The following is a 27,958-nucleotide window of genomic DNA, read 5'->3' on the forward strand; positions in this document are numbered from 1 at the left end:
GCGTTTTGATCAACTATCAATAAACAATTATGATCATCTTACCTTATACAAAATACAGCTTGGTTCATTCCAACACGTACCTCATCTGATGCCATATCTACCTCCCTTCATACACGACATTTCTATCATTCCGTATACCTAATAAATATACGTTTCAACTGCAGAGCGTCTCGTGTATTACTAATGCACGAACCATACAAAAAAGTTTTTTTTTACTCTACTATAAGAACATAGACATGTTTACGAAATGAATCAGTTGGTTGTCGGAAACGGTAGTGTAAACTACAACTTTTTTGTTACTCGCACACGATTCATTGAGAAAAATTAAAATTAAAATAATATTTATTTATAAATAAAATTACTTTTACAGAAATTGCCGCGACGAACGACAATTACCTACGAACACTTGTAATAAAAGAAATTTAAATGAAATAATTGTGTGTGTTATAAATAATGCAAAACATTTAAAAAAATAAAAATAATTAAGTAAAATATTCTACCTGTGGATTATTCCACTTTTGCCGGCAAAAAACGCTTCTTTCAAAACATTGTGCAATAAAACCGATCGTTGTCATGTAATTCAAATCAGAACTTGATGAAATATTTATATGTGAAATTACTCAATAAAAAAAATAAAATAATTATATTGCCATAAGTTATAATTTTGAAAATAAAACAAGTGCTCAGTATAATAATTATTTTTGTGTTATCTAATCTAAACTACTAAAAAACTGCGTAAAATATCGTTCAAGAAAGTATAATTGGAAGATAATAGTTGAAAATTACATAAAAAAATTACTTGAAAATTATCTAATTACAAAAAATTACAATCAAGTGAATTAACGAACATACCAAGGTCTAATATAATAAAATAACGAATGTTTCAGAACGATTCTGAAAAATAAATAAAAAAAATAATTAGAGTGTAAAAATCAAAGAACAACAATGAAAGACATACTTAATAACAAGACCTTACCCAGAGGAACAATTTACAAGGATGTCGTCATTATTGGTAAGTAATCTATTGAATTTTATGACAAGAAGCAACCCGATTAGTCATGCATGATAAGCAAAAAATTATCAACCTAAATCGATTTATTGTTTAAATATTTAGATAATTTTTTTAAAGAGTTCTTTCAATAAAAAAATATTTTTTTTAACAAATTCCATGCAAAAATCACGTTTTAAATTTATTGAAGTATTTTGTTTATTTACATTTTGCCGGTAAATGTTAATACAGTAATTTTTTGCTATTTAAACGTTTTTTTTTTCTTTTTTTTTTGTTAAATAAGAATTGTGTTTACCTGTGCTGTCATGTTAAGTCAAGAATGAATGATAAATGTTAGTGCAGTGACATTTTTATTGTGGATTTTTTTTTATCTCGACTGATAACGAAAGTAAACGTCTCGTGAATTCATATCCGGATTGTATAATGAATAAATTAAAAATAATATTGTGACGGTTTATATGACGAAATCGGAAATTCTCGGGAATCGGTTAATATTGGGGTTTATAAAATACATAAATATCGTTTAAATAAATAAATTCCAAAAGTTTTGAGAATTGCAACAAAATTTAATAGTCTCAAAATTATCTTTTTTCTATGGAATTCATTATTTGTTTTTGAGCAAATTTATTTTATTTTGTTTAAATTGTCTATTTATTTAATTTTTAAATTATTTATTATACAAAAAATATTTGCTCGAGAGTTCAATAAATTATTGTAGTTTAAATTATAAAAAAATAATTGTCAATTATTTAATTAAATTACATAATTATATATTTTTTTTTATTTTTTATTAATTTTATTATTAAAAAAATAAATGAATTTTAAAAACTTTAAATTAATCTGTTTAAAATTTATTAAAAATCAAAATAAAATTAAAATTTATCAAAATTCAAAATAAAATAAAATTAAAAAAATAAAATAAATAAAATTAAAAATAAATTAAATTTAAAAATTTGTTAGAAAATTTTAATAGTTTGTGAATTAAAGTTCAGATTTTTTACTCAACAAATATATGAACAAAAAAAAATTAAAAAAATATAAAAAAAAAATTTAATTTGAATTTTATTTATTTTTGGACAAAACCGACTAAAAATTCATTTTAAATAATATTTTTTAATTAAAAAACACTTTAAATTAAATCAAAAAATTAATTACTAAAAAAAATTGAGTTTCATGAATTACTTCATTATCAAAAAATTAATTGAAATTAAATTTTTGAAAATTATTAAATTTAATTTTTTTTAAATTTTAAACCATTTTAAAATTTAAATTAACTTTTAATTTTATTTATTTTTTTTTATTTTATAGTTTATTTAAAATTAATTTAATTTATAAATTTAAATTTAATTAAAAAATAAAATTAAATTTTGATAAAAATTAATTTTTTAAATTAGAAAATTAAATTAATTTTAAATAAATTTTTAATCAAACTAAAAATTTAAAATAAATAAAAACTTTAAATTAAATTAAAAAAATAATTTCTTAATTATAAAAATTAAGTTTCAAGTTCAAGATTTTTCATAAAAACCACTTGTCAACGCTTACGTATTTTCCCAAAACGGTGCATCATTAAAGTGCATTCTAATTATTCAATGTTTACATTAAAACTGAGTCAAAACACATGTCTTCCGATTGTTTATTTTTTGCTATGATTGATACAGATTACTTCATTTCCCACAATAAAACAAATTTATAAATAAATTTTGTTTTGGAAAAACCTCAAAACGTGATAAAAATAATTCTTACACGTTTTCATCTCAATTTTTTGACAGGCAACGGACCAAGTGGCATATCACTTTCATACTATTTTTCGGGCCATTGGCCCTACTGGATACCCGAAAAGACTGACAAACATCCCGACGAACTGCTTCGAGCACGTTTGCGACACGCGGATGGCACGAAAAGTTTAGTAGAGCAGGATTTGTTTGAACTTGCCGACGGAATTGAGGGACGCAGCACGAATCCGGTGTCGTTACTTGTGAGTGAAATAATCCTTTTTTGACGTTTTTGAGTAATTTTTACCTTTTTTCCGTAGTTGGACAGCTTACAAAACCCCAATGCTGACCTGGGTATGCAAATGCCATCGATGTTGGAATACAAATACCATCCAGAGAAAGAGGTAAGGAATAAAATAACAATTAATCATCGAAAACCGGTCTTTTGTGAAAAATGACAAAGCAATTTTTGCACGTTTGCGTCGCACGAATTATCAAGGTCAAGACACTTCTTATCACTTGTGACATCAAAATTTAGGCGAAAAATTGGATGGAAAGTTACGCAAGTCGTTAGAAGCGTTTGGTCTATTTTTAATGTGATAAGCTCGCATTTTTATTGTTGTCAACTTATTTGACGGAGCTTGTCAAAACTTCATGCTTCATGAATTGTTTATAGAGCCATCATAAATTTACTATCGTGTTATTATTTATTGTTGAAAAAAAAACATCGAAAAAAACAGATAAACAAACAACGATAAGAGTAATAATTTTTTTTTCTGTGTTTACGGAATCGACATTTGATGGGTTTGGACAGACAGGGGTCAACAAAGATTTCTATTTATAAAAAGACTCAAGTTTACTTTTATTTATGGAAAAACTTCCTCAGAAGCGATCGAAAGTTCCTTCAAAAATTTCATCATTGATTTTTTTTTTATTTTGTCTATCGAGCGAACCAGCGGCAAAGGTTATATTTTTAACTTTTCACGTCGCGCATTCCTTGACAATTAATTTAAAAATTTTATTTTGCGACATCGCGACAATAGAGCACGTCTTTAATTGCATTTCAAAGGTGTCTTCTATTGCATTTGCATTGACGAAATAATAATGAAGACGTTTCTACGAACAATTCTTGCATTGTTTGAATTAAGAAAAGATATAAAAGACACTTTTATGTTCATAGGAATACAATAAATCTCATTAAGATGTCACGTTTGTAGGGCGCTTCATTTGATTTTGCATTTCTTTTGAATATTTTGGGGAAATTTTTGAGCAAGGACATTATTTTATGACAAAAAATTTGAGTAGAAAGCAAAAATATCAATTAATTTATTGAAATTTTTATTTTTAAAAAATTATTTAATCTTGAAAAATATTTTTTTAAATTTTTTAACAAATTTAAATTATGTTTTTCTTATTTTTATTCATTAATTTTAATTAATTTAATTATTTTAATTTAATTTTTATTTATTATTTTTTTAAATTAAATTTAATCCTACTTTTAATTAAATTTTAAAAATTAAACAATTTTTTTTGTTCAATAATTTTTTTTATAAATTCAAATTTAAAAAAAATCATAAAATTCTGATGAAAATTTAATTTCAGAATTAAATTTAATTTTCAGAAATTTGTATTAAATTTATAAATCTTTAATTAAATTATTATTTTTTATTTTAAATAATTTTTATTAAATTTTAATTAATTAATTAATAATTTTTTAAAATTAATTTTATTTAATTTTAATTACTTTTAGTTTAAATTAAAATTTTTTAAATTAAATTTTTAAATTTTGATTTAATTAAAAAAATTAAATTAAATTAATTTTACCTAATTAAATTTAAAAAAAAAATTATTATGTAATTAATTTAAAATTTAAAAATTTTGATATTCATACCTAATTTTTTTTTCTCATTTTAAAAATTAAAGAAGCTTAAAAATAATTTGCTAAAATAATTTTTTTAAACAATTTTAAAACTTTTAAATTATTTTATTAATAAAATTTTTAAATATGACTCAAATTTTTTTAAAAATTGGAATTTTAGCTCATTTTTGATAAAATATCTCGACAACTTGCCATCTTTTTTTCAACTTGCATTAATGAAAAAAATAATCTTATCTCATTAAAAAATAATTTTCTTACAAAATGTGAATTATTTATAAAAAAATTAAATTTTAAATTAAATTAATGACACCTGTCATTTATTAAAATTATTTCATGGATCAAAATCCAGTAAAATTTTCTATAAAAATGCATCAGAAAAACAAAAAAAAAAGAATTCAAAGTTGTACAAAAAAAAATCAAATTAAAATTTGACCGAAGGCATGTTGTAAGATGCTCACAAGTGGCAACGAAACATGAATTAACGTCACAATTGCAACACACATGCCGCGCTTCGTAGGCACACAAAAATATTTTTTTTAGTGCATCACAATTTTAATTTGGCTCAGATTTAAATCTTCGTTCGAAGAAATATTTTAGAAATGATTTAGCGTTTCGTCTTAAAATGAAACAAAAATATTTTGAAATAAAATGTTTTTATTTTTTTAGAGAAAAAGCAGTTCACACATCGTAACTTAGTTAGTTATCGATCTTGCATTTACATAAAAATCGAACATTTTTACATAATTTTACAACGACTAATTGGTTGTTCGAGTGACATCAATAAATAAAGATTGAACGAGCATTGAACTTTTAAATTTGAGCCAAAATTTGCGATGGACAACCAATTTATTTAGATTTTTCTCATTAAATGGAGACACCTGGCTGGTTGATTAAAATAATAATCAGTTTCACTTTTCAGCAGCAATTAATTTGATTGACGTTAGAATAGCTGGCGTTAAAAAATGCACGAATAGCAAAAAAATCGTGCTGACTCATGACATTCTTGACCTTGTAATATTTCATTGCACTCTGTCGTTGCGATTATCAATTATGGAACGTCTTAATTAGTTCTACATTCGTGACGATAGTTGATAGAAGTGCAAAAAAAGTGCAATGTGCAAGTATCTGACTGCATCGGAAATTGAATTTCAACCCGATATCGTGTTTTTTTCGTTTCCGCCTTCACTCATCTTTGACATTTTTTATTAAAAAATATTTTTTTTTCTCTTTTAGATTGACCATATTGTAATTGGCAGAGGCCCAGCAGGTGGCAGTTGGCACAGAATGGATCCAAATTTACGTACACTCTCGCTGGCGGCATGGATGTCGTTGCCCGGTTCGGATTTTAATGAATGGGATCGAAGACATTCGACGGAAAAGCAGCTCCAACAGGACCAAAACATCGAAAATCGTTGCGAAAAGTGCGCCGTATTGCGAGAAAATCCCTCCGACGACGATTTTGTGATGTCAAACAACAACGAATCCGAAACGGGAGCTCTCTGTTGCAAATGCAGCACGCAACAACAACTAATTAACAAAGTTCCTCGCCGAAATCTCTCGCTGAAGAGGCAAATATCGAAGGAAGTTGAGACAAGGGCGCTTATTTCGCGAGTTGCCGAGTACTATGAGAGCTACGTCGACGAAATGGGCTTGAAAAAGTACTTTTTGAACGATGCCATCGTCACGAGCGTTTATCCGATCAAAATGTGTCGCGAAAATTTCGATGGAAAATACAAAGATGCCAAATGGATCGTGTCTGGGTAAGCAAATTCACCCCATTTGATGAAAATTTTTTTTACGAAAAGTCACAAAGACATTGAAAAAATTTGTTTTCATGAACCGCGATCGTTCATTTCATTCATAAAACGTCGTTTAGTATCGCGCGCGCGAGAGAAACACAAAAAAGCCGGTCTCTCCATTCGAAAATCTTGACGTTTCATGCATGTGTGTTGGTAAAATCGCGCAGTTGCGCATTTCGAAACAGATGTATGGAACAATCACCGGTTCGCCATACAATTCAGTCGTTCGCCGTTCCTGCTCTAGTCAACGTCGCCAAACCAATATACGAGCACGAAAAGTGTTACCTAATCGTTTTTATTAATTTTCATTTTGTTTTAAATTAAAATTTTATTGTGCTACTGTGAGAATTTGCCGCAAAAATGGGCGATCCAATGAAAGTCGAAGTCAAAAATATCGACCAGTTGTTCCAGCTGGATCCGTATTTAAAGCCACACGAAGTTGAATTGAGACGGAGGTAAGTGCAAAATTTCTAAACACTCATTTTTTGTTTGTTTTTTTCGAGAATAGACGCCAAGTTCAATGCAAAACACGGCATTTGTCTTCCTGCATGCGCCAAAATTATTCCACGTCGGACAAAAAATTCCACAAAAAAATTCTTCTATAAATTGACAAAGTCATATCAAGGTTATTTTTATGTGTGTTATGTGACGATGATCGAAAAAAGTGTGCTTTTCACCGAGATTTCTGCATCTCGCACGACACGTAATTATGTAAATTCGCTATAATTGAGAACGGAGACCAGTTTTAGAATGACGGAGGTTCAAGGTCAAGTGCCGATGACGCTTTTCCGACGATAATAAAGCCGTGTGCAGTAAACATCTGAGGCAATTCTTATCAACAGATGCTTTGTTTTTATTATCTCTCCGTCGCTGGCTCACGTGTTGTTGTGACATTCAGGGCTCTACGGCGCCCCTTTGCTATAAATAAAACTTCCTGTGATGCGTTTCGCGAACAAAATTCACATTTTTGTGATAAGATGTTTGTCTCTTAGTGACCTACTTACGAGATGACCCCGTGAATGACATAACTTTATATTGCCTTATTATCGCTGGAATGAGGAAGAAATTTTTAATTGAATTTTTATTGTAGACACGGCTGTTTGCAGGAATGGATCAAGAAGTTCAATGAAGATGAAGGAGGCTTGAATAACTTTTCGCAAGGATATAAATATTATGGGTTACATGTGCAAGCCGATAATAGTGTGATTTGTCGTGAATGGGCTCCCGGAGCGCAGGAATTGTATCTTACAGGAGATTTTAGTAAGAAATTTGTTGAAGCGAATTAATTTTTTTTAATTTTTTGTCCCTATCTGGAATATTTGCGAAAATTTTTGATATCTTTTGGTTGATAATTCATGAAAAAATATTTTTTTAAATTAAAATTAGACAAAAAATGATATGAAATCACGTGAAAAATTATTTATTTTTAGAAATTTCAATGTAGGGAATTTTAATTTTGATTTTTAATTAAAAAAGTGTTAAAGAAAGTTAATTTTTTTAAACAAAATTTGAAAAAATTCCTCATGAAAAAAAAAAATCAAATTTATTGGTCCTAAAAAAGTCTCTTTTTTAATGATAATTTATGAAAAATACAAACTTACACAAAAAATAAAAATATTCCTTATTGAACAAAAAATAAATAATAATTAAATAAATAAAATAATTATTTAATAATTGAATTAAATATTTAAATAATTTAATTAAATAATTAAATTTGTTCGCTCTATAAAAAAATAAAAAAATTATTCATGATTGATGAAAAATTATTTTTTTTTAAATTTAAAATCATACAAAAAATGATAAAAAATCACAAGATTTTTTTTTCATTAAATTTATTTAAAAAATGATTAAAAATCACGTGAAAAAATGTTTATTTTTAGAAATTTCTATTTTGGGAAATTTTATTGTTGATTAAAAAAAATTATTAAAATTAATTTAATAGCTCAAAGTTAATAAAATTTTTTTTTTTACACAAAAAATTATAAATTTTCCTTATGGAACAAAAAATTAAATTTATTCGCTCTATAAAAAAATAAAAAATTTATTCATGATTGATGAAAAATTAAATTTTTTTAATTTAAAATTATAATTCATAAAATTCATTTAAAAAATGATGAAAAATCACGTGAAAAATTATTTATTTTTAGAAATTTTAATAGTTTTTATTTTTTTGGGAAGTCTAATTTTATCTTCAAAAAAAGTAAATTATTTTTAAATTTAATTTGATTAAACTTTTATTTTGGGATAAAAAATTTAAATTATTTCGCCTTATAAAAAATAAAATTCTTACCAATTTTTATTTTTTTTAGATAATTGGCACTGGATCGATCATCCCTTCACGAAACTACCCTTCGGAAAGTGGGAATTAAAGATTCCTCCATGCGCCGACGGTTCTTGCGCCATCAAACATTTGTCTGAAGTGAAGGTTATTGTCCGTAAGCAAAACGGGGAACTCGTCGATCGCTTGTCTCCATGGGCCAAATACGTGAAACAACCGCCAAAAGAGGCAAATCAAGGTGTTTCGTACAAGCAGTACGTTTGGCATCCGCCTCCAACGGAAAAGTATTACATCCGTAACCCGCGCCCCAAAAAGCCAAAGAGCTTGCGGATCTACGAGTGTCACGTAGGCATCGCCACGGAGGAATTAGGTGTCGGTTCATATCGCAATTTCGCGGATAACATTGTTCCGCGCATCGCTAAGCAAGGGTATAATGCCATCCAGGTCATGGCAATTATGGAACATGCCTATTACGCGAGTTTCGGATATCAAGTAACGAGCTTCTTTGCGGCGTCGAGTCGTTTTGGGACGCCCGATGAGTTGAAATACATGGTTGATGCCGCACATCAACACGGATTGTTCGTTTTATTGGATGTCGTGCATTCGCATGCCAGTAAAAATGTGCAAGATGGCTTAAATATGTTCGATGGAACTGATTCTTGTTTCTTCCATGGAGGCCCACGCGGCGAACATTCCTTGTGGGACAGTCGTCTCTTCAATTATTCGTCGTACGAGGTGCTGCGATTCCTTCTTTCGAACCTGCGATGGTGGCATGATGAATATTTCTTCGATGGATATCGTTTTGATGGCGTTACTTCGATGTTGTATCACTCCCGGGGCATCGGAGAAGGCTTTAGCGGCGATTATAACGAATATTTCGGCTTAAATGTCGATACGGAAGCCTTAATTTATTTAGCACTTGCGAACAAAATTTTGCATGACATTGATCCGAATATCATTACGATCGCTGAAGATGTTTCTGGCATGCCAGCAATGTGTCGTCCCGTCGATGAAGGCGGTATCGGCTTCGATTATCGCTTAGGCATGGCAATTCCTGACAAATGGATTGAATTTTTGAAGGAATTGCGTGATGAAGACTGGAATATGGGAAATTTGGTACACACTTTAACGAATCGTCGATGGAAGGAAAAGACTGTGGCGTATGCCGAAAGTCACGATCAAGCGTTGGTTGGCGATAAAACGCTCGCTTTTTGGCTCATGGACAAGGAAATGTACACGCACATGTCGACGTTGTCGGAGCCGTCGTTGGTTATCGATCGCGGAATTGCGTTGCACAAAATGATTCGACTCATCACGCACGCTTTGGGAGGCGAAGCTTACCTGAATTTCATGGGAAATGAATTTGGGCATCCAGAATGGTTGGATTTCCCGCGAATCGGTAACAACGAATCATATCATTATGCACGGCGTCAATGGCATTTGGTTGATGACCCCTTGCTCAAGTACAAGTACTTGAATGAATTCGATAAAGCCATGAACCATACGGAGGCAGCTTATGGTTGGTTGGATTCCAATCCCGGTTATGTGAGCAGGAAACACGAAGGAGATAAAATTATCGCATTTGAACGAGCTGGACTCTTGTTTGTCTTCAATTTTCACATGAATAAGAGTTTCACTGATTACAGAATTGGTAAAAAAATTTAATTTTCTTAAAATTTTTTTTTATAATTTTTTTAAATAGGCAAGGTCATTTTTTAAATAATATTTTTATCTTTTATAATATTATTTTTTTTAATTTTTTTTAAATTTCTTTGAAAAAATTGTGAATATTGGTCAATTTTTGCTTTTTATAATAACAAAAAAAAAAAAAAAAATACACATTATCTTAAAATGTGAAAATAATTAGTTAAAATTTTTCATTTTTTTATTTGAAACGAAAAATAAATTTAAAAAAAAAATAAAAAAAAATAATTCAATTAAAATTTAAAAAAATTAATTTAAAATTTTAAAAAATAAATTAAAAGTGTTCAAAAATTATTAAAATAATTTATTTTGTGAGGAATTTGCTTAAAAATTAATTAAACATTTATAATTCAAACAATAGTAAAGATATGGAAAAATATTTAATTATAAATTTTTTCAAAATTATCATTATTCATGAATGTGATTTTTTTTCAGAAAAATGCCTTGCCTTATTATAATTTTTTTTTATATTAGAAAATAATTTAAAATATTTAAAAAATTAGTAAAAATTTTAGAAATAATTTTTTTTTACAAATTTAACTTTGAAAATTAAGTTTTTTTTTAAATCACGAAAAATTTCTTAAAATTAAAATTATTTAAATTAATTTTTGTAAAATAAAAAATTAATTTAAAAATTAATTATTTTTAGGCGTTGAAGTTCCCGGCAACTACAGAATTGTCCTCAGCACTGATTCCGAAGCCTTTGGCGGGCACAATCTCGTTGACACAACATGCGTGCACAAAACCACTCCCGAAGGATTTGATGGACGTCGAAACTACATTCAATGTTATTTGCCAAGCCGAACTGCCTTCGTGTTCGCAAAGGATCCATAAACGAATTTTTTATGTGAATTGCCTTTAATGAACAATACATCACTAAAAAAATACCAAAATCAATGTACAATAATAATATTTGATAATCAAGAAGTGCATACCTCAGTTTACTCGTTTATACCAAAAAATTACGTTTCGAAAATTTTATTGCTGTTATAATTGTTGAGAAAAAATGTTTTATTTATTAGAATAAGTTGTTTACGTAGAAAATTGTGAAAAAATATATTTTGTAGAAATTGGTCGAGCGTTTTCTTTTTTGACTTCAAGTGACTTTTCGTAATTTTTTTATTTTTTTTTTAATTTTTCATAAAATTAATTTTTTTTCTCTTCAGCTTTAATCGTTTAACGAACAAATCCTTCAGTTACGTGTGTCAACATCTCGTTCTCGCAAATGGAGCATCAGATCTCGCAAATCGTCTCGGAGTACGTGGCGAAGGCTTGTCAATTCCGTGGCTCAAGTACGAATTACCTCATTTGGAGTATGCCTTGCAAAAATTGCGTCCCATCGAGAGGCTCAAGTTGAAACCCGTGATGATTGTAGGAGCTGGTTTATCCGCAGCGGATGCTGTTTCCATGTGTCGCTCCTCTGGCATCCCCGTAATTCACGTTTTTCGGAGTCGTACTGTGGGTCTCGATAAGCAATTGCCGGAAAATGTTTATCCAGAATATCATGAAGTGAGTTTTTCATTAAAATTTCACAAAAAAAAAAAAAATTATAATAATTTTTAATATTTAAAAAAAATAAATAAATTTAATTAAATAATTAAAATAATTAATTAAATTATTTTAAATAATTATTTTATGTTATTTTAAATTTTTAAAATAATTTTTAATATTTAGAAAATTAATTCAAAAAAATATTTTTAATTTTTAAATAAATTAATTTTTTAAATTTTATTTTAAAATTTTTATTTTAAATTAAAAGAATAATTTTTAATATTTTTTTTTATTTTTTTAGGTCCATAAAATGATGAAAGATCCATCGAAGAAATATGATCTCTACACCCCGCTATCGGAGCACACAATTGCTGATCTGTATCCCATTCCAACGTCCTCTGGCAGTCACAAAGTTACGGTTCAGCATTTAAAGACACACGAAACGCACGAAATTGAAGTCTCCTTTTGTGCGATTCTCATCGGTTCGCGTCCCGATTTGCGATTTTTGGGCGGAATTGAGTGCGATACCACACAATGTGACGAAATTATTTCACTTTCGCCCCAAAACACAGACTCCCCATTGATCCCGCAAGACCTTGATATCGCAACGCTCGTTTCGAAGAAACTCCTGTGGCTCAAAAGTTTGTGCGCAAAATGCCGACACATCAGCAAATGTGATAAAACGTCGAACAAAAAGGCCGTTGGCATGAAAATCTGTGATCACGACGAACGAATTCAGTGTGCGAAGCTGGAAAAGAAGACTTTAGTGCGAAATTCCGAAGACGATGGCGGCAAAAAGAAACATTATCGCACCTTTGGACTCGGCGAAGACCCCACAAAACCCGTCGATTGCAAAAATAATCCCATCGCAGTCAACAAGTATACATATCAAGTTTCAAAATACGGAAACAGTAATTTATACGCACTCGGACCCCTTGCTGGCGACAATTTTGTCAGATTTATTCCGGGCGGAGCGCTTGCCATTACAGCGGCACTTCACAAGCAGAAAAACCAAAAACGATAAAAAAAATATTAATTTTTCGAATCCTTTAACAGTGAGAAACATTAACCCGTGATATTGACATGACTTAAAAGCTCAACGAAGATTTTGGTCAGCCTTGCAAAACAAAGAAAATTAACGTTGTGTTAGGAAATAAGGAAATTTTTGTAGACTTTTAGAGAAATTACGAGAGCAAAGAATTCAAATTCAAAAAAAAAAGTAGCAAATTCAAACAAAACTTATCCTATATACTCCCACAGTATTTTACAAAAATAATTAACTCGATAATTTTACAGGTATTAGCAATAAAAAAAAATCGCCTATTTTAATTTAATTAAAACAAAACAAAAAAATGAAACCCAAACCACTACCGTTCAAAAATTGCCATTGATGCAATTTTCGATCATTCCATTTTTATCCCTCGTGTTGCGTTAAATTTTATTTAAAGAAAAAAAAATTAAAAGTAAGTTAGTTCAAAGATTTCTTGACTGACGATACGCTTTTTTTGTATAAAGTTATAATAATTAATTAATTAATTTATAATATTAGTTTTTAATGCAAAGTTGTTTTTTTGAGATAAATATTTACAATAAAAAATATTTAACTTTGAAATTTGTCATACTTCTTAGAAGTTGGATTAGAAAAATCTTATGAAAATATTAAAATAATAATTAATAAAAAATCAAGAAAAAAAAAGATTTAAGAAGTTAATAAAGAAACAAATGGAGGACAGTTGAATTTAAATTTAATTTGTTTTATTTTAAGGAATTTTTTAACATCAAGGTAAGTTTTTAAAACTCATGAATAATTCAATTTAAAAATATTTATATTTTCTTATATTTTTCTGCATATCTGATCGATTTTTGATCAAATAAAAAAAGTACGATTTTATCATATGAGGAGCAAAAATCGTACTTTTTTCTCAAGTCCCTTTTCAACCAACTTTTGATGGGTTTCAAAGCTAAAAGTTAATAAATATGCATTTTAAAGTTGATTTCCATTGATATCTGATCGATTTTTGATGAAATAAAAAAAAGTACGATTTTATCATATGAGGAGCAAAAATCGTACTTTTTTTTCAAGTCACTTTTCAACCAATTTTTGATGGGTTTCAAAGCTAAAAGTTAATAAATATGCATTCTAAAGTTGATTTCCATTGATATCTGATCGATTTTTGATCAAATAAAAAAAAGTACGATTTTATCATATGAGGAGCAAAAATCGTACTTTTTTCTCAAGTCACTTTTCAACCAATTTTTGATGGGTTTCAAAGCTAAAAGTTAATAAATATGCATTCTAAAGTTGATTTCCATTGATATCTGATCGATTTTTGATCAAATAAAAAAAAGTACGATTTTATCATATGAGGAGCAAAAATCGTACTTTTTTTCTCAAGTCACTTTTCAACCAATTTTTGATGGGTTTCAAAGCTAAAAGTTAATAAATATGCATTCTAAAGTTGATTTCCATTGATATCTGATCGATTTTTGATCAAATAAAAAAAAGTACGATTTTATCATATGAGGAGCAAAAATCGTACTTTTTTCTCAAGTCACTTTTCAACCAATTTTTGATGGGTTTCAAAGCTAAAAGTTAATAAATATGCATTCTAAAGTTGATTTCCATTGATATCTGATCGATTTTTGATGAAATAAAAAAAAGTACGATTTTATCATATGAGGAGCAAAAATCGTACTTTTTTTCTCAAGTCACTTTTCAACCATTTTGATGGGTTTCAAAGCTAAAAGTTAATAAATATGCATTCTAAAGTTGATTTCCATTGATATCTGATCGATTTTTGATGAAATAAAAAAAAGTACGATTTTATCATATGAGGAGCAAAAATCGTACTTTTTTCTCAAGTCACTTTTCAACCAATTTTTGATGGGTTTCAAAGCTAAAAGTTAATAAATATGCATTTTAAAGTTGATTTCCATTGATATCTGATCGATTTTTGATGAAATAAAAAAAAGTACGATTTTATCATATGAGGAGCAAAAATCGTACTTTTTTTCTCAAGTCACTTTTCAACCAATTTTTGATGGGTTTCAAAGCTAAAAGTTAATAAATATGCATTCTAAAGTTGATTTCCATTGATATCTGATCGATTTTTGATGAAATAAAAAAAAGTACGATTTTATCATATGAGGAGCAAAAATCGTAGCTAAAAGTTAATAAATATTTTCTAAAGTTGATTTCCTCGATTTTTGATGAAATAAAAAAAGTACGATTTTATCATACCAACCAAATTTTCAACCAAATTTTGATGGGTTTCAAAGCTAAAAGTTAATAAATATGCATTCTAAAGTTGATTTCCATTGATATCTGATCGATTTTTGATCAAATAAAAAAAGTACGATTTTATCATATGAGGAGCAAAAATCGTACTTTTTTCTCAAGTCACTTTTCAACCAACTTTTGATGGGTTTCAAAGCTAAAAGTTAATAAATATGCATTCTAAAGTTGATTTCCATTGATATCTGATCGATTTTTGATGAAATAAAAAAAAGTACGATTTTATCATATGAGGAGCAAAAATCGTACTTTTTTCTCAAGTCACTTTTCAACCAACTTTTGATGGGTTTCAAAGCTAAAAGTTAATAAATATGCATTCTAAAGTTGATTTCCATTGATATCTGATCGATTTTTGATGAAATAAAAAAAAGTACGATTTTATCATATGAGGAGCAAAAATCGTACTTTTTTTCTCAAGTCACTTTTCAACCAATTTTTGATGGGTTTCAAAGCTAAAAGTTAATAAATATGCATTCTAAAGTTGATTTCCATTGATATCTGATCGATTTTTGATGAAATAAAAAAAAGTACGATTTTATCATATGAGGAGCAAAAATCGTACTTTTTTTCTCAAGTCACTTTTCAACCAAATTTTGATGGGTTTTAAAGCTAAAAGTTAATAAATATGCATTCTAAAGTTGATTTCCATTGATATCTGATCGATTTTTGATGAAATAAAAAAAAGTACGATTTTATCATATGAGGAGCAAAAATCGTACTTTTTTTCTCAAGTCACTTTTCAACCAAATTTTGATGGATTTCAAAGCTAAAAGTTAATAAATATGCATTCTAAAGTTGATTTCCATTGATATCTGATCGATTTTTGATGAAATAAAAAAAGTACGATTTTATCATATGAGGAGCAAAAATCGTACTTTTTTCTCAAGTCACTTTTCAACCAATTTTTGATGGGTTTCAAAGCTAAAAGTTAATAAATATGCATTCTAAAGTTGATTTCCATTGATATCTGATCGATTTTTGATGAAATAAAAAAAAGTACGATTTTATCATATGAGGAGCAAAAATCGTACTTTTTTTCTCAAGTCACTTTTCAACCAATTTTTGATGGGTTTCAAAGCTAAAAGTTAATAAATATGCATTCTAAAGTTGATTTCCATTGATATCTGATCGATTTTTGATGAAATAAAAAAAAGTACGATTTTATCATATGAGGAGCAAAAATCGTACTTTTTTCTCACATCAAGTTTCAACCCATTTTTGATGAATTTCAAAGCTAAAATTTAATAAATATGCATTCTAAAGTTGATTTCCATTGAAATCTGATCGATTTTTGAAGAAATAAAAAAAAACAACGATTTTATCATATGAGGAGCAAAAACCGTTGTTTTTTCTCACATCAAGTTTCAACCCAGTTTTGATGGATTTCAAAGCTAAAATTTAATAAATATGCATTCAAAAGTTGATTTCCATCGAAATCTGATCGATTTTTGATCAAATAAAAAAAGTACGATTTTCTAAAGTAAAAGTAAGAAATTCTATCAAAATTGATTAAAATTAAAAAGTTTAAATTTTTTATTTTCTACAGATAAAACTTGGGGTCATTTGCATCAACAAAAACAAAAGTCTCTTAAAAAAAACATTTAAAATGAATAAATTTGTATTTTTTATTATTTTTCCAAAGAACCAATGAATATTTATTAAAAAATCTAACAATTCCCATTTGGTCCAAAAACTGCAAGACAGCAATAATTTTTATCTCAAACAAATAAAAATCAATCGTCTGATTGACAGGCAACAACAAATGGCGCTAATAACACTTCAAAATTCAAAAATAAAAAAAAATCATCTTGAGACATCATCATCGAACATCGAAATTTACCAAATTTGAAGACACACGACAACAATAGAACTATAACAAAACAAAAGCTGAATCATTTGGCACGAAAACATGAACAAACGTAACTATCTAAGCGCGCAACACTCCCACGCATTCACACGTCTCACCTTCCCATATAACTTGTACTATTTTTGGTAATGAAATTATTTTATTTTATTTTGTTGCAACGCCCGTTCCTAGTTTAAAATAATAAAAAAATTAAAACTAAGGATTTTTTTTTAAAAAGTCATAAAATAATTAAGCGAGTTTATTGATATTTATCGACAAAAATTTCACCTTTTCTGTCTGCCCAACGCGCTCGGAGCGAGTCAGACAAAATCCCACATGAATTAACTTTTTTTTATTAAAAAACTTTTAATTTTACGTTCATTAGATATTTCGCTGCCTGGCCATGAAAGTGTAGCGATTTCAAATTACAAGCAAATGTACAATAAATTAAATCACCGAGAGTGAATTTTAATGATAATAACACCTCTTCAAAGACTTTTTTTTTGCATCTTCGTTCTGTTTGTTTGAGAATAAATTAAAAACGAAGCGTGACGCTGCTTTTGCACTGAAAAAAATTAAAATTGAACGATTTTTAATTGAAATTGCATCAACTTTGAAACTAAAATTAAGCGATTTATCAATCAATTGTTCCTCATGTCTTGTCTCGTGTTATTATGTTGCCTGAAAAAAAAAAATTAAAAATAAAAGAAGTAATAAAAAAAAGCATATGGTAAAGATTTCGATATTTTTTTTTTGACATTACAATAATTATTATTGTGGCTCGTTGACGTGTATCGCACGCATTTTGTCGTCATCGAAGTCAGTGGGATTAAAAAAAATTTTTTTTTGTTCGGAAGATCAAATGAAAGTCGAAACTGATCTCGATTGCACGATAAAAAATCGACCAAAAAATAAATCCGTACAGAATTTAATATTAAAAACAGAAAAAAATCGCAACTTATGTAAAGAAATTCATCATGCATTGTTTCTGAATGTTGCTTAAAAGTTTTAAAATTACTCGCATCGCCTTTTATAGAATTCCCGTCGTTATGAGTTTATTTTTTTATGCTGAATTTAATAAAAATAAACTTTTTTTTGGGACATGACAATGTTTACAAAGACTTTAACGAAGCAAAAATGGAAAGCTTGCATTTTTTCAGCAAAACATTCATGATTAATCAATGACATGATAAAAATATGAAAATTGAGTGGCAATTTTTTTTTATGCTAACGTCTTGTTATGGCTTGAAAAAACTTTTTATGGCAATTGTCGACCTACTGTTGAGGAATATTAATTTTTTTTTTTAGTTTTTTAGCTTTTTAAAAAATTTTGTTGGAAAGTGACGATGTGAATGCGAAAAAAATGACGTATATTGACAGATTTGAATTTACACCTTCGTGAAAGAGAATTAAGAATAGTAATTTTTCAACTGATGACAGCACAGCAGAAGTTTCGAGCATCATCATCAAATTTTAAATGTTTCCTTTTTAAGGTTTTTTAGTGATGAATTAACTAAAATAATAAATAAAAGTCTATTGTCTCGTGTTACAAAACACTGATTTGATGCTTATTATGTTTACAACGCCCACGCATTGACTTTTTTTTGTTCATTTGACTGAGATAGCTTCTAATTTGTTTTGGTTTTTTTTTTGTTCTCTTTTTTTTTTTGAGTAATGAAATTTTTTTTAAAGCTCTGAATTAAGAATTTAAATTCGGTAATTTGTTTACTGTGAGATGTTGGAATTGCTGCCTACTTAAAAATTGTCAGTAACATAATTACATCGGTTTACATGATTTTTTTAAAGTTAAATTAAAAAGTATTAAATAACAAAAAAAAAAAAAAATAAATACTAAATAAATTTTTTTATTAACATCAAGTTCAAAAATTTTGATATTTTTATTATTTTTTTTTTCCATTTTTATGAATTAAAAAAAATATATTTAAATTTTTCATGATATTTTTTTACATATTTGACCGTAAATAAAATTAATTTAATTATTTAAAGTTAAAAAATTAATTTAATTATTTAAAGTATTATTATTATTATCGTATGTAATTATTTAAAGTTAAATTAATAAATTAAAAAAATTTAAAATTAATTTTAAAAAATTTAAATATTTAAAAAAAATTCAAATAAAAAATTAAATTTAAATTAAAATTAATAAACTTTAAAAAAAATAAACATTATTTAATGAATAAAATTTAAAAAAATAAGGTTATCTACAAATTTGTTAGTAATTCTTAACTAACTTCTTAATTTTTAAAAAATTTTGTTTTATGTCACAAGACATTTTTTTAAATTTTGATTAACTTTTGTGTTATTAAATTCTAAACTACTAATTTTTTTAATATGATTTAATTAAAAATATCAAAAATATATTTTTAAAAAAATTTTTTAAATTAAATTTTGAGATTATTTAATAGGTATATTCATTTTTTTATTCAAAAAAGCCAAAAAATAAAATTTAAATAAAACGACAAGTTAAAAAAAATAAAAGAAGTAATTATTAATTATTATATTATTTTAAATTATTTTATACATTTTTAGTTCGATCGAAATTCAAATTTGTCTTCCAAGGATTCATTTTTATTACCGCAGGATATATCATTCCATATATATTTTTCCAACTTTTATCTCTTTTCAATCCCAATAACTCCAATTTTATGCAAAAATTTTGTTCAAATTCCCATTGCACGCGACATCATCATCTATCACTGATGCAACGCTTCGTCTTCTTCCTACGCCAGCATAAAAAAATTGTCTCTCTCTTTTTCGAATATGTACTAAACGTGATCTCCAACATGAAACTTTTGCCATAAATAATGCTATTTAACAGAAAAAAATGCTAGACATAAAGCGGTAGATAAATAAAAGTTACTCGGTCAAAGACCTTCCGCCTTACAATTTTATTTTATTATTATGCTTCTTGGTACGATACCGTCATTTGCAGATATTCTCTGTGCAGTTTTTTTTCTCTTCATGCACATTGCACACCTTTATTTTTTTCGATTACCATAATGCACATTTTCGTTCTCATTTTTTTCATTCGCAACTCAATCGAATGAAGATGTCTTCGATTTTGAAACAAGACATGAACCTATCTAATGAGAAAATGACATAAATAAACATGCATACCGGTGTTACGTGAATAAAATTTTGGTTTGGCACGAATAAAGCATAACTGGATTTAAATTGCTTGCGCTTTCAATCGATTCTGCATATCGGAAGTTAGGAAGGAAATCTTAATAATAATGATGTTTTGCAGAATTTTAATAGAATTAGGTGCGTTTTATGGTTTTGATGGAGTTGATTGAACTGTGGTATTATTTTTTTTTATTAATTTTTTAAAAAATTTATTATTTTGTTTACAAATTTAATTTTTTAAAAAAAATTATAAAATAAAAAAAAAAAATTACAAAGTAAAAATTTTTTTAAATTTTAAAAATTTATTATCGAAATATAATTATCAAAAAAAATAAAAAAATAAAAAATAAAAAAATAAAATAAAAAATAAAAAAAATTAATTATAATATATTAAATGAAAAAATTTAATTTTATAAATAAATAAAAAAAAATTTAATTAATAAATAAAAAATTTTTTTTTTTTTTATTTTTTTATTATTTATTTTATTTTTTTTTTTATTCAGAATTGCAAAAATTAAAATAAAATACTAATTCAGTAAACCTAATTTAAAAATTAGTTTTAAAAAGCAATTTTTCGCAGAAATTATAATTTTTTTAAATTAATTATTTTTTTTTTTTAAAATTTAAATAATATTTTTATTTTTTTAAAAAATATTTTTTTTAAATTTTTTTTAAAATATAATAAAATTTTTTTTTTTAGTTAAAATATAAATTTTCTCATAAAATTAACGACAAATTTCGAAAAATTTCTAATTTAAATTTTTTATTTCCTTTACACACCTTGAAAACCTTCATTAACCTAAACTTTGATGTACTTGCGATAAAAATTAGCAAAGTGTCATGTTTATTTTTATTCAAACAAGAATTAAGCAATCCGCAAAGCACCTGAACATGTGTCGTATTTTCATTACACGAGATAGCTACAAAAAACCTACAAATCTACCAAAAAAGAGGCAATTTACACGTAAATAGGGTGTCTAGACAATTTTTTCCGAAATTTGCATACAAATCGTTGCATTTTTATAGCCATCCTCTTCCGCAAATTGGCTTGTCTAAAAAATTAAAATACCCTTGTCTTGCTTTTAATAACAAATAAATATCAAAAAATTATATTTTGTCACAAAATTGCGCGTTGCAAGCACGCAAAAGGCCCCATATAAAAAACATTTAATCACTTTTTTACAGCAAAATAAAAAAAAACTGCATCTATGACCAAACAAGCAACATGCAATGCACTTTTAAACGTTAGACCTGTTTTTCGTTGTTTGCCAGCGCGCTAAAAGATGCAATGTTAAATTTTTCTCGAGCCACAACTTTTAGTCTAATTAAGACGGTTCATTGAATTTGGACGTGTTTGCAAAATAAGCTGCGTATAATTTTTTTTTCATTGAACGCACCGAAAAAACCATCGCAATGCAGTTTTCCAGAATTGCAATTTTTTGGATACTCGTGTTCAATTTTACGGCCGTCAAATTCATTTACGCGCAACTACTGAACTCGATCGGATACGCATTTAACATGTTGAAGCCGTGCGATAATTACAGACCGCGGATGGAGCACATTCTCTTCAGATATTACGATCGGTGAGGATTTTGTCCAGAAATTTCTTCAGACAGTGGAAAGTTTTTGCGCGGAAAATTTTAATAAAAAATGTGTGAAGAAGCAGGTTTTGCGTGTGACCAATTTAACGAGTATTGCGTAATGCATGGATAATTATGTGCGGTATAGACGACCATTATAGCAGCAAGTTCAATGTTTCCGATCAATATTTAACTGCAAAGTGTGATTGAAGCACGTGATAACAATTAAAGTGACTTCCTGTGCAATTGTGATGTGAGATCTGAAAGAAAAATTGTTAATAATTGGACAAAAAATGTGAATTTAATACTTAGAAAAAATGTTTAAAGAGGAAAAGTTGTTTTGAAACCTGAATTTAATTGTAATAATGACAAAAAAAAAAACGAAATTAAATTTCCAAAAGAAAGTTTATCAATTTCGATTAAAATATTTAATATTTTTTTGTGAATTAATTGCAATCTTGTTTAAAATAATTATCAATTAAATAATAAATAGATTTTTAAAATAATTTAATTTTTATTTATTTAAATATTATTTGAATATTTAATTAATTAAATTTTAATTAAAATATTATAAAAATTTATTTACCACAATTCAATTAGCTGATAAAATTATTTTAAAAAAATCAATTAATTAATTTACTTTAATTTTTTTTTAAATTTTAGCAGTGATTTAAACATCACTAAATTTTCAAAAGAAAAAAATAATCAAATTTTGATATATTTTGACCGATTTCTTTTAATGATTAAAATTTCGTCAAAATTAATTATTATTTTTCCTTTTATTTTTTTAATTTTTATTAAAAACTGAAAATTAATTGAAACTGAAAAAAAATTTATTCATAGTTTTTTTTAAAATTAATCAAGAGCAAAAAAATTGTCAAAGCCAATTTTGTCAAATCTTTTGGATAAAAATTTGTCAGAACTCAAAATGAAACTGAAAAAAAATTTTTTCTTTGACATAGTTTTGTTTTGAAAACTAAATCAAGCAAAAAAACTGTGTCAAAAAAAATTTTTCAAAAGCTCCAAAAAAATTTGTCAGAGGGCTTAAATTTAAAATCATAACTCAAAACTGCCAAAAAATTGAAACTGAAAAAAATTTTTTTCTTTGACATAGTTTTGTTTTGAAAATAAATCAAGACAAAAAAACTGTGTCAAAAACTGTGTCAAAGCCATTTTTGTCAAATCTTGCTCCAAATGGATAAAAATTTGTCAGAGGGCTTAAATTTATCATTTTTAATCATTTTCTAACTCAAAACTGCCAAAAAATTGAAAAAAAACATAGTTTTGTTTTGAAAAAAAAATTTGTTCAAAAACTGTGTCAAAGCCAATTTTGTCAAATCTTTTGTTTTGCTCTAATTTAAAACTCAAAACTCAAAAAATTGAAACTGAAAAAAAACATAGTTTTGTGTGTCAAAAACTGTGTCAAAGCCAATTTTGTCAAATCTTGCTCCAAATGGATAAAAATTTGTCAGAGGGCTTAAATTTATCATTTTTAATCATTTTCTAACTCAAAACTGCAAAAAAATTGAAACTGAAAAAAAATTTTTTCTTTGACATAGTTTTGTTTTGAAAACTAAATCAAGAGCAAAAAAAACTGTGTCAAAAACTGTGTCAAAGCCAATTTTGTCAAATCTTGCTCCAAATGGTTAAAAATTTGTCAGAGGGCTTAAATTTATCATTTTTAATCATTTTCTAACTCAAAACTGCCAAAAAATTGAAACTGAAAAAAAATTTTTTCTTTGACATAGTTTTGTTTTGAAAACTAAATCAAGAGCAAAAAAAACTGTGTCAAAAACTGTGTCAAAGCCAATTTTGTCAAATCTTGCTCCAAATGGATAAAAATTTGTCAGAGGGCTTAAATTTATCATTTTTAATCATTTTCTAACTCAAAACTGCAAAAAAATTGAAACTGAAAAAAATTTTTTTCTTTGACATAGTTTTGTTTTGAAAACTAAATCAAGAGCAAAAAAACTGTGTCAAAAACTGTGTCAAAGCCAATTTTGTCAAATCTTGCTCCAAATGGATAAAAATTTGTCAGAGGGCTTAAATTTATCATTTTTAATCATTTTCTAACTCAAAACTGCCAAAAAATTGAAACTGAAAAAAAATTTTTTCTTTGACATAGTTTTGTTTTGAAAACTAAATCAAGAGCAAAAAAAACTGTGTCAAAAACTGTGTCAAAGCCAATTTTGTCAAATCTTGCTCCAAATGGTCAAAAATCAAAGCCAATTTTGTCAAATCTGCGCGTTAAAAATTTGTCAGAGGGCTTAAATTTATCATTTTTAATCATTTTCTAACTCAAAACTGCCAAAAAATTGAAACTGAAAAAAATTTTTTTCTTTGACATAGTTTTGTTTTGAAAACTAAATCAAGAGCAAAAAAACTGTGTCAAAAACTGTGTCAAAGCCAATTTTGTCAAATCTTGCTCCAAATGGATAAAAATTTGTCAGAGGGCTTAAATTTATCATTTTTAATCATTTTCTAACTCAAAACTGCCAAAAAATTGAAACTGAAAAAAATTTTTTTCTTTGACATAGTTTTGTTTTGAAAACTAAATCAAGAGCAAAAAAAACTGTGTCAAAAACTGTGTCAAAGCCAATTTTGTCAAATCTTGCTCCAAATGGATAAAAATTTGTCAGAGGGCTTAAATTTATCATTTTTAATCATTTTCTAACTCAAAACTGCCAAAAAATTGAAACTGAAAAAAAAAATCCCTTTGACATAGTTTTGTTTTGAAAACTAAATCAAGGCAAAAAAAACTGTGTCAAAAACTGTGTCAAAGCCAATTTTGTCAAATCTTGCTCCAAATGGATAAAAATTTGTCAGAGGGCTCTAATTTATCATTTTTAATCATTTTCTAACTCAAAACTGCCAAAAAATTGAAACTGAAAAAAATTTTTTTCTTTGACATAGTTTTGTTTTGAAAACTAAATCAAGAGCAAAAAAACTGTGTCAAAAACTGTGTCAAAGCCAATTTTGTCAAATCTTGCTCCAAATGGATAAAAATTTGTCAGAGGGCTTAAATTTATCATTTTTAATCATTTTCTAACTCAAAACTGCCAAAAAATTGAAACTGAAAAAAAATTTTTTCTTTGACATAGTTTTGTTTTGAAAACTAAATCAAGAGCAAAAAAACTGTGTCAAAAACTGTGTCAAAGCCAATTTTGTCAAATCTTGCTCCAAATGGATAAAAATTTGTCAGAGGGCTTAAATTTATCATTTTTAATCATTTTCTAACTCAAAACTGCTAAAAAAATTGAAACTGAAAAAAAAATTTTTTTTTGACACAGTTTTGTTTTGAAAACTAAATCAAGAGCAAAAAAACTGTGTCAAAAACTGTGTCAAAGCCAATTTTGTCAAATCTTGCTCCAAATGGATAAAAATTTGTCAGAGGGCTTAATTTATCATTTTTAATCATTTTCTAACTCAAAACTGCCAAAAAATTGAAACTGAAAAAAATTTTTTTCTTTGACATAGTTTTGTTTTGAAAACTAAATCAAGAGCAAAAAAACTGTGTCAAAAACTGTGTCAAAGCCAATTTTGTCAAATCTTGCTCCAAATGGATAAAAATTTGTCAGAGGGCTTAAATTTATCATTTTTAATCATTTTCTAACTCAAAACTGCCAAAAAATTGAAACTGAAAAAAATTTTTTTCTTTGACATAGTTTTGTTTTGAAAACTAAATCAAGAGCAAAAAAACTGTGTCAAAAACTGTGTCAAAGCCAATTTTGTCAAATCTTGCTCCAAATGGATAAAAATTTGTCAGAGGGCTTAAATTTATCATTTTTAATCATTTTCTAACTCAAAACTGCCAAAAAATTGAAACTGAAAAAAAAATGAAAAAAAATTTTTTCTTTGACATAGTTTTGTTTTGAAAACTAAATCAAGAGCAAAAAAACTGTGTCAAAAACTGTGTCAAAGCCAATTTTGTCAAATCTTGCTCCAAATGGATAAAAATTTGTCAGAGGGCTTAAATTTATCATTTTTAATCATTTTCTAACTCAAAACTGCCAAAAAATTGAAACTGAAAAAAATCTTCTTTAAATAAAATATTTCTTTGAACCAAAAAATTTAAATTCAAAAGAAACAAAATATTTTAAATTTAATTTTTTTTAATTCAAAAATTTTAATAATATTTTTCTCTTTTCAGTCACGTGACGAATTTCTACTCCGTCAACTTTAACGCCCTAAATGCCGTTCCTTATCCCGAATTCTGTGTGGATCCGTACACAAATTCCTCGCAAATGTCCATCATAATTCCCGGATGGCGGGAACACTGTGGCCTTAGTTATGTAAGAAAGGCAGTCAAAAGTAAATAATTGTGCTTCTCTAAAATAATCATTCCCATTCCGCAAAATCCATCATTCTCTGTCGCAAACCAATCATTTCACATTAGGGTTAATTCGTTTCGTTGCCCATCAAAATCCAGCTATAAAGAGTGAAATATTATGGTTGACAGCCAATAAAAAGGTTAATCTTTAATTTTTTCATTGCAGACTTGCACGCGTACCGCGGCGGCTGCGTAACGTGCATGGATTACACGAACTTTTCGTTCACCGACAACTACAAGTGCTTGTTCAATGCGTTCAAGGCAGTGCGATATACACTTTATCGCTTTTACCTCATGCTGCAAAAAGATGGCATCAATTTCGAGCGTATTTACGTGTTTGGTCACAGTTACGGGTCACAACTTGCGCTGCAGGCCAGCATGATGCTCGGTTACAAGAAAATCGGCGGAATTGATGGTAACTTTACTTTTATTGCGAAATTCTAAATTAAAATTTTTTTCATCGTTTTAACAGCTTGTGATCCCGCTGGCATTTTATTTGATGGGTCAGGTCTCATGCGGAAGCTGTTACTCGACAAAAATCCACGTGACGTGCGATCCGCTGCCAAAACTGTCGATTGTTGGCACACGAGTTACGGCATTTATGGCACAAAATATCGATTGTCGTGTGAGCGGAATTGGATTCTCGGGCGGTGTGGATTACGTCAACCGGGATCAAGGAATTCCAATATTACGGCGCATGCATTTTGTCCCGTTTATTATAACCTTTCCTTCAAATATTACTTCCCGGCGGTCAAACAACCGAACGCCTTCTGTTCCGTGCCTAATCCAGCAAAATACTGGCCAGATGGTTTCAAATTGGGATATCTGGAAACGCGTAAATGGTAAGTACCTTCGATAGTGCATAAATGAAGGGTGAATGTGATAAATCGCATAATTGCAGTTTTTTGAGAAAATTGAGGTAAAAATGAGAAAATATGCGTAAAATATTTAATTTAATTTAAAAAAAAAAATAAAAAATAAATTTAAAAAAAAATTAAAATTTTTAAAAGTTAAAAAAAAAAAAAAAAAAAATTAAAAATTTTAATTTAAAAAAAAAAAAATTTAAAAAAAAAAAAATAAAAAAATTTTTAAATAAAAGAAAAATTTTATTACTTTTTTGAAAAAAAATAATTAAATTAATTATTTAAATTTTTTTTATTTTTTAAATTTTTTATTATAATTATTATTTAATTTAAAATTATATTTTTTCAAAAAAAAAAAAATTGGTTGAAAACCTAAAATTTAAGAAAATTTTAAAATCAAAAGATAATTTTTATCATTTTATACATTGTTAGACAAAAAATTGTCAAAAATGACATATTAACATTTAATTAGAAATTTTTGGGGGATAAAATTTTTTTCCAACAAAAGATTTTTTATTTTTTATAACCTTTTTTAGAAAAATTTAAAATTCATTTTTAAAAATAATAAAAAATTTATAGTTCAAAAATGGAATTTAAAAATATTTTCATTTTTCATGAAGCCAAATTTTCATTTTTCAAAAGTAAAATGATCGAATTTTAATTTTTTTTAATAAAAAAATAATAAAAAAAAAAATTTTTAACAATTTTGGAGAAAAATTTTAAATTTTTTAGTAGTTTTAGCCCTAAAATTCTTATTTTTCAATAAAATTATTAAAATAATTTTGAAAATTAAATTTATTTAAAAAAAAAATCCCTCAAAAAATGCAAATATGCGATTTATCCTATAAGCCCTTTAAATAAAAAACAAGTAAAAACACGAAAGACGCGTGAAAAAAATTTCTTGTCCTTTTTTCAATCGAATGTCTTTTTTTTCATCGAATGTAGGTTGGTGCATGGACAAGTTTTTGTAAACACAAGTCAAGTCTATCCATACAACTAACTCATGAGACCAACGCGAAAGG

At 27.1% G+C, this 27,958-nt stretch overlaps 4 protein-coding genes across 4 annotated transcripts in view; 3 read left to right on the top strand and 1 right to left on the bottom strand.

Annotated features, from left to right (window-relative positions):
- Positions 1-27,958, bottom strand: part of LOC134838266 (phospholipase A1 VesT1.02-like) — a 218,151-nt gene that overhangs the window by 149,640 nt on the left and 40,553 nt on the right. The gene's annotated exons all lie outside the window — the stretch shown is intronic.
- On the top strand, positions 271-13,397 carry LOC134827604 (oxidative stress-induced growth inhibitor 1-like). Its single transcript, XM_063840323.1, has 6 exons — positions 271-1,012; positions 2,782-2,987; positions 3,045-3,128; positions 5,837-6,363; positions 11,551-11,893; positions 12,177-13,397. The coding sequence occupies exons 1-6, from the start codon at positions 946-948 to the stop codon at positions 12,897-12,899; spliced, it is 1,950 nt and encodes a 649-aa protein (XP_063696393.1). The 5' UTR covers positions 271-945; the 3' UTR covers positions 12,900-13,397.
- LOC134827603 (1,4-alpha-glucan-branching enzyme) lies at positions 6,612-11,460 on the top strand. The gene is made up of 4 exons (XM_063840322.1): positions 6,612-6,857; positions 7,493-7,662; positions 8,712-10,331; positions 11,034-11,460. The coding sequence occupies exons 1-4, from the start codon at positions 6,763-6,765 to the stop codon at positions 11,216-11,218; spliced, it is 2,070 nt and encodes a 689-aa protein (XP_063696392.1). The 5' UTR covers positions 6,612-6,762; the 3' UTR covers positions 11,219-11,460.
- Positions 21,577-27,936, top strand: LOC134837269 (uncharacterized). Its single transcript, XM_063852636.1, has 5 exons — positions 21,577-21,746; positions 25,894-26,054; positions 26,240-26,488; positions 26,546-26,915; positions 27,882-27,936. Exons 1-5 carry the CDS (start codon positions 21,577-21,579, stop codon positions 27,934-27,936), a joined length of 1,005 nt encoding a protein of 334 aa, XP_063708706.1.

Source organism: Culicoides brevitarsis, chromosome 1 (assembly GCF_036172545.1).
Source record: "Culicoides brevitarsis isolate CSIRO-B50_1 chromosome 1, AGI_CSIRO_Cbre_v1, whole genome shotgun sequence".
Taxonomy (NCBI): Eukaryota; Metazoa; Arthropoda; class Insecta; order Diptera; family Ceratopogonidae; genus Culicoides; species Culicoides brevitarsis.

Bases quoted from the DNA above. Each gene is read 5' to 3' on its own strand.
- LOC134827604 (XM_063840323.1), top strand. From the start codon at position 946: ATGAAAGACATACTTAATAACAAGACCTTACCCAGAGGAACAATTTAC. The intron at 1,013-2,781 runs GTAAGTAATCTA...ATTTTTTGACAG, and splicing joins CAAGGATGTCGTCATTATTG to GCAACGGACCAAGTGGCATA. The intron at 6,364-11,550 runs GTAAGCAAATTC...TTTTCTCTTCAG, and splicing joins GCCAAATGGATCGTGTCTGG to CTTTAATCGTTTAACGAACA.
- LOC134827603 (XM_063840322.1), top strand. From the start codon at position 6,763: ATGGGCGATCCAATGAAAGTCGAAGTCAAAAATATCGACCAGTTGTTC. The intron at 6,858-7,492 runs GTAAGTGCAAAA...TTTTTATTGTAG, and splicing joins GAAGTTGAATTGAGACGGAG to ACACGGCTGTTTGCAGGAAT. The intron at 10,332-11,033 runs GTAAAAAAATTT...AATTATTTTTAG, and splicing joins TTTCACTGATTACAGAATTG to GCGTTGAAGTTCCCGGCAAC.
- LOC134837269 (XM_063852636.1), top strand. From the start codon at position 21,577: ATGCAGTTTTCCAGAATTGCAATTTTTTGGATACTCGTGTTCAATTTT. The intron at 21,747-25,893 runs GTGAGGATTTTG...TTCTCTTTTCAG, and splicing joins CTCTTCAGATATTACGATCG to TCACGTGACGAATTTCTACT. The intron at 26,055-26,239 runs GTAAATAATTGT...TTTTCATTGCAG, and splicing joins TGTAAGAAAGGCAGTCAAAA to ACTTGCACGCGTACCGCGGC.